General features: G+C 36.6%; 1 protein-coding gene and 1 long non-coding RNA gene across 2 annotated transcripts in view; one reads left to right on the top strand and one right to left on the bottom strand.

Moving 5' to 3' along the window:
- The first annotated feature begins 673 nt into the window (after positions 1 to 673).
- Positions 674 to 6,075, top strand: part of wdr27 (WD repeat domain 27) — a 26,145-nt gene continuing 20,743 nt past the window's right edge. The window contains exons 1-12 of the mRNA XM_017037044.2: positions 674 to 930; positions 1,438 to 1,579; positions 1,797 to 1,921; positions 2,070 to 2,183; positions 2,290 to 2,341; positions 2,528 to 2,598; positions 2,715 to 2,829; positions 2,952 to 3,051; positions 3,694 to 3,785; positions 4,036 to 4,100; positions 4,527 to 4,639; positions 5,379 to 5,455. Coding sequence (XP_016892533.1) covers positions 793 to 930; positions 1,438 to 1,579; positions 1,797 to 1,921; positions 2,070 to 2,183; positions 2,290 to 2,341; positions 2,528 to 2,598; positions 2,715 to 2,829; positions 2,952 to 3,051; positions 3,694 to 3,785; positions 4,036 to 4,100; positions 4,527 to 4,639; positions 5,379 to 5,455 — 1,204 coding nt within the window. The 5' untranslated portion in view covers positions 674 to 792. The remainder of the gene's footprint in view (positions 931 to 1,437; positions 1,580 to 1,796; positions 1,922 to 2,069; positions 2,184 to 2,289; positions 2,342 to 2,527; positions 2,599 to 2,714; positions 2,830 to 2,951; positions 3,052 to 3,693; positions 3,786 to 4,035; positions 4,101 to 4,526; positions 4,640 to 5,378; positions 5,456 to 6,075) is intronic.
- LOC112487837 (uncharacterized) overlaps positions 2,087 to 6,075 on the bottom strand; it is a 50,268-nt gene continuing 46,279 nt past the window's right edge. The window contains exons 3-4 of the long non-coding RNA XR_003051311.1: positions 2,502 to 2,578; positions 2,087 to 2,176 (exon numbers count right to left, since the gene is read on the bottom strand). This is a non-coding gene — a long non-coding RNA (uncharacterized LOC112487837). The remainder of the gene's footprint in view (positions 2,177 to 2,501; positions 2,579 to 6,075) is intronic.

Genomic DNA, 6,075 nt, shown 5'->3' with positions numbered 1-6,075 from the left:
ACATATATACAGTACACACAATGTCCACTACTGAGTCAACAGCAAATATTTCTCAAGTTACTTATTTGCTCTACATTTAGTTTATTTTGACCCTGCATGCTTTCCTCCATTACCTGTCACGTCAAAATAGTGGCATACAAACGACATAGCATCTCAAAAGAAAAGAAATGTCTTAAAATAATAAAATACTGTACCAGAATAATAATTACATTTTAGAAATAAATAATTAGTTCAAATTATAACATATCACCTTTCATTTCAAAACAAATTATTGTCATAATAATGTTATAATAAAAAAGGGCTTACAGCAATTAAAATAAGGACGAATTATTATAAGCAACGGAATAATTAGAAAGGAATAGAGTCATTATAACTGCAACCGCTGTAAAAGCACACCATCTCGCGGTCAAATATCCAACTACACTAAATAAGAACAAAAAGAAGTGAGGTTCCACTTCTTTTAAAATATCCAAGCACATACGCAGTCAGATGCAACTTCGTCTACCGATCACCTTTAATGTACCGCTCAATTCACGATTAATGACAAAACCTCTATAAGCATCACTGTAATTTATAGTTTATGATATGACGCATATCCACCGAAGCTGTGTATATGTAACTTTTATTCTTGTGTTACATGTGGTCGTCATAGACAATCTATGGCAACAGAAAATGACGGTTTCCTGGCAACGAGAAAACACACTACCACACGAGCATCCCAGGCAAAATACAACTTTAATTACATTATTTTTTTAAGTAACTTTTTTTACTGTTTGTGGTTAAGAGCAAACAATGATAATAGAGAAGCTAAATGTACATTGTGACAGACTGCTGTCACATCATCAGCTTGCTTGCTGTCGCAATTATTGCGGAATACCGATGCGGGGCAAAGAAGTGTTTGTTTACAATAACGACCCCAAGGGCCTGGAGGTTTGTAGCATAGTAACTTTCGAGAACCATTTATAAATAAACATTTTACTTGTTTATGTGCACATTAGACATGCATTTATAATATTAAATGTGAGTCGTCGAAAGTAAAGTAAGACAATAGATCAAACAGCAACAGTTAGCTCTGCTGTGGCGGGTGTCATTATTAATATGAAGGTATGTTGGAAGTATGGAAGAGGTTGTTAAAAACACGATGTGGGGTGTAGTGGTGAAGTATGTAGCACGTGGTGCAGGACATGAATAAGGACGTAGGGATAAGGAGTTATTTTCAGAGATGAGAGACAGGAGTCTCCTTGGACAAATATGTCTAAGGATGAGACCCGGTGGGTAGAAGAAGCCTGGGAAGATACAGGCCAGTAAGCAGAAAAGAGAAGGAGGAGAAATGATGAAAGGCTTGGAAAGGGACAGGGAAGACTAAGAAACTAGCTGCTCTGGTGATCCCTGAAGCAATGGAAAGAAGATGACGGCATTCCAAATCTTTGTCCACAGCCCACACTGTTAACTGGGCACCATGGAGAGATCAGCTGCATGACCTTTGGGAAAAAAAGTAGACCTCTGCTTCTGTGCTCTGCCTCTGCTGATTATATTATTGTCTGGAATATTGAATATTGCCAGAAAAGACTGAGAGACGGTAAGAAAATAATTTGCATGAATTTACCCCTTCAAAAATGCAAGCATTACAGCTACTACTGTGATCCAAAAATCAACATTTCTTTGATAATGATAGTTTTTATAAATTTTCGAGTCAAATAGAGACAAAATCGCCCTCTAGTGTTATCTTTAATTACCTGTGTCCATGTGGTTTTTTTGTTTAAAAATGGAAACTCGTTTTCAAATACTTTTTGCAGGTAAAGTTGCAGTTGGAACAGTGATTGGTACTTCAGTGGGTGATGTTGTCCATTTGTCTTTCTGTTTCACTGATGAGACAGTGGCTGCATGTTCGGGAGCCACTGTTTATATTCTCTGTGTGATGGTACTATACACACACACACATTTATATTTATATATATATACTATATATATTAAAAATATCACCATAAAAATTAATTCAAATTCAAAACTCTGTTGAATATACAATGTTTTTCTTGTATTAACAGTTTTATTATTTATTATTGTTTTAGAAACAGGAAGTTATTCATACCTTGACAGGGCATCTGGGACCTTTGATATCAGCTGAGTTTTGTCCTTGGAATAAAAACCTTCTTGTCACCACATCAGAGGACCGCACCTTTAAGGTGATTAACAAACAATAAATAAACTCCCATGTTTGAGCCATTAATAATAATTAATATTGATTTTCATACTGTTCATTAACAATGCAGTTCCTTATCTGTCCTACAGGTTTGGGATTTAAAAACGGGAGTTGTGTGGTACCAGTCCTTTGTGCTTTCCGGTACATTATTATTATTATTATTATTATTATTATTATTATTAAAGTTACAATTTAATTACATTATGTATGCATTTCATTTTTTTTAAATCAAATGATGAATAATCTTATTGCTGTCACTAAGCTCTTATTAAATTAATGATCCTAATCGCTGTCCACTTACCTTTAACAAATTCTGTTGCTCTTAAGCCTCTCTACTGCTCTGTACTCTGTTCTTGGAGGGAACTCAGAGCCTTATTGCTGGTTCAGCGGATGGCCAAGTTAGTGATACACACACACACGGACACAGACACACATACACATGCAAAGACCATGGTATAGATTAGAGAAAAGAAGAAAAGCCATAATATAACACACTCACATTTGTTGGATTCAGGTCTGGTGCTTTTCTGTTCATGATGAGCATAAGTGTCGACTAGTGACCAAAATGGACCTTCAAAAAATGGAAAAAAGACACAGAATGCTCCAAGACACTATAAGCCATCAAGCAGGTGATACTTACAAAAGCTGTAGTTGTTGTAAAGGACTCTGTAACATTCACACTTTGTCCATGAACCCGAAAAACAAGTTTTGACAGAGTTATTATTGTACACTGTGCATTGCTGTCCTGTAGAGACAACTGATCGGTCATCTGAAGTGACCACTGCAAAACCAGTTCTCACAATGGCACCGTGGCCCTTGTTTACTATCCACAGTGATGAGCAGCAGATGAAGTAAGTTTAAGTGAAATTAATTAACTTAACGTGAACCTCACGTTAAGTCAAACCACATTAAGCCAGATTCTACACACTCTAAATCAATTATTTAACCTATAACTTTTTACTTTTTACACTAGTTTCCAGTGTTAATGTTAGAATTTCGGTGAACTGTAGCATCAAACCCCAAGATAATGGAACCGACTTGTAAATTGCCAAGGAATATGTAACAAAATAAACAATTATCAATATCACAAAAATGCTGGGGGAAAAAATCTGAGCCAAGATGTCATGTTATGAGTAGCTGATTACTGCAAAGGTCACAGAAAACTCTACAGGTTTCAGCCTGTGAAAACATTTCTGTCATGACGGGACAGAGAGACAGACAGAGAAATACAGATTTATAAAAATATCATTTTGGTTTGGATTTTTTTTTATCTGATCTTCAAATAAACTTTACCAAAGAAGGTACTTTGCAAGAAAATATGCAGAACTGGTTTGAAACAATCAGTCAGTAGGTATTTTGTTTGGTTTACATTATCAGGTGTTTGTGGAAGCTTAGGTTCTCTGTTTCCTATTATCATGTAAAACATTACTCTCCAAGGTTGTTTTCCTTGTAACACGGCTTTCTCATGTGTTGTTGTGTGTTTGGCCCTGCAGCGACACCAGCTGGTTATGTATTGGAAGCTCTGATGGTCTTTACGTGGTGGATCTGGATGTTTCAGAGCTCATCACAGTGCTGTATTTTAAAGGTATGGTTATCTGCAGAAAGTGATGCAAATTAGAACATTATTTAGGAAAGAAAATCAGTCCTTTTTTTAATCCGTTGTCAACCTTTAAACATGAACATCTGACTCATTTGTTTGTCCCGCAGTGTTTCTGTAAATGTCACCATCAACAAAACTAAACTCAAAAGTTCAACCTTATCTACTGCATCATAACATTGCCTGATGTACAAATAAACAGGAAATCAAATAAAGTCACAGTGATTCATTCTTCTAGATTACACAGACCTGAGCGTCACCATGGCCGGGTCGTGTTCAGTGGCTCCAGGATCGGAAAACTCTGTGAGTATTCCTAAAAATAAGATTAAAATAAATATGAAAAACACATTGAATGATATCATCTAATGGACTGGCTTCCGTCTTGTTGTAAACAATCAAAGGAGCATTTGGGGAAGATTATACATGCATGGTTGTTTTTTTATTTTCCAGTGTTGTCTGGTTACAATAGTTAAATCAGGGGGAAAAAAAACAATCAACTGTTAAGTTTTCCCTATGAAATCTATATGCTTTTTGGGTCCTTATATCCCATACACTAATGTGGAAGTTTATTTGACATGATTTTATATTTCTGAAAGAACTCCTGGGTTTGATTGGGCTTGTTTTGTCAGTTTCTTGACATTTTACAACATTTCTTTATGCTTTCACAGTAAAGCAGCTGTGTGTTACGAAATCACAAATGAAAGAACTGAGTAGTTTCTTTACCCACAGATGTTGCTTTTAGTGACCTCCATGTTCACGTCAAGTGTAGCACTGTTGGAGTTGGATCTCTGTGACATTGGGAGGAAGGCGTCTGGTGGTGAAGTCTTCTCAGTGTTCCCCAGGTAAACATTTTGTACTTTATGTACACACATTGATTACACTGACAAACCTCTGACTTCGTAACCGATGCCTATGCAGAAAATGTGGGTGTCACTCGCTATGTTACTCAACTTGGAATTACTAGCAAGTAGACAGTACATTATGATAATGCAATGCAGTATAATATATGTACTATAAACAGTCAAAACTGAATTAAACCTGTTACCTAACCATTTCTGTCCTGCTCTGCCATTATAATGCTTTAATTTATTTGACTTTTTCATATTTGGCTGAGCTGTTTTAATCTGCCTCAGTATTAGAGACGTCTGTACTGATGTTGCTGCTAATCCGGAAAAGTTCTACGTATTAGTCTTACAATAGCATCGTTATGTGAATGCCAAAAGATTGTCCTTTGGGGCAGGAAACAAATCCATGAAAGTAATACGTGATGCTTAATACATGGTGACTCAGCAAAAAAACACCAGCAGCAGCATGGGCTTGGGCACAGCAAAAAAAGTTTGCGAACCAATCATGTGCACTATGTCAGTTTGAAGGAAAAGTTGGTTTTTCCCTGACCTCCTTTTTTCACTCTGAAGTTTCCGCATTAACTGGACCTATTATAGCTGTTCTTATACCATCTGGCTTTTCACCAGGCAGCAATATCATGGTAACAAGAATTAAAAAAGACTAATAATCCATAACGGTGAAAAAATGTTATTTCCAGTAACCCTCTGCCTCATTTTCCCCCTCTCTTGTTTTCAGTTCCCCTCCACTCCCTGGATCTCCCCTCAATGCTCAGTTAAAGAAGAAGAAGGAAACCATTGTTCCTAAAAAGAAAGGTCAGCATCTTCGTCTCATCCCAGCACTGGCTTGTTCACGTCTAACGGACACTCATGTACATACACCTAACCAGGGAGGATTTGAAAATTTTAAATTTCTCCTGCTCCTCACACACAGGCTCTACTTATGAACACTGTTTTTCAGCAGTTTGCTTGACTTTAATCAGTAAGATTAATCATAATTTAAATGTAATGTATAAAAATTGAAAAATATCTGTACACCTCCAACTTTACATTCATTCATAAGCCTGGCTTGGGTGACTATTTTTCTTCAGGCCTCTTACGTTATTTCAAGCAGCCAAATATGACCACAGATGTTGAAATAAACACAGCGTGAATCATACAGAAGCTTATTGTCACCATAGCTATTTGATGCTCCATTGGAGACCTATTATGCCACTTTGTTGAGTTTAATTGGAAAAACGTCAATACAATTAAACTTTATTTACCATGACACAAAAAGTAGCTTATAATAAAACCTCATATAATGAGTGCTGTTAAAAGGAGCAGCCAGCAGACAGGGGATTTCATGCAGGGATGACTCGGCATGGGAATTTGTCAGAAACTCACGCTTTGCTCCAAATGGCCTCTTGCGTAAAGTCAGCATAAATAATGAGATT

This window comes from Cynoglossus semilaevis, chromosome 12 (genome assembly GCF_000523025.1).
Source record: "Cynoglossus semilaevis isolate Cse_v1.0 chromosome 12, Cse_v1.0, whole genome shotgun sequence".
Lineage (NCBI taxonomy): Eukaryota > Metazoa > Chordata > Actinopteri > Pleuronectiformes > Cynoglossidae > Cynoglossus > Cynoglossus semilaevis.
Note: the sequence above shows the minus strand (reverse complement) of the source record. Positions and strands in the feature narration are given on the sequence as shown.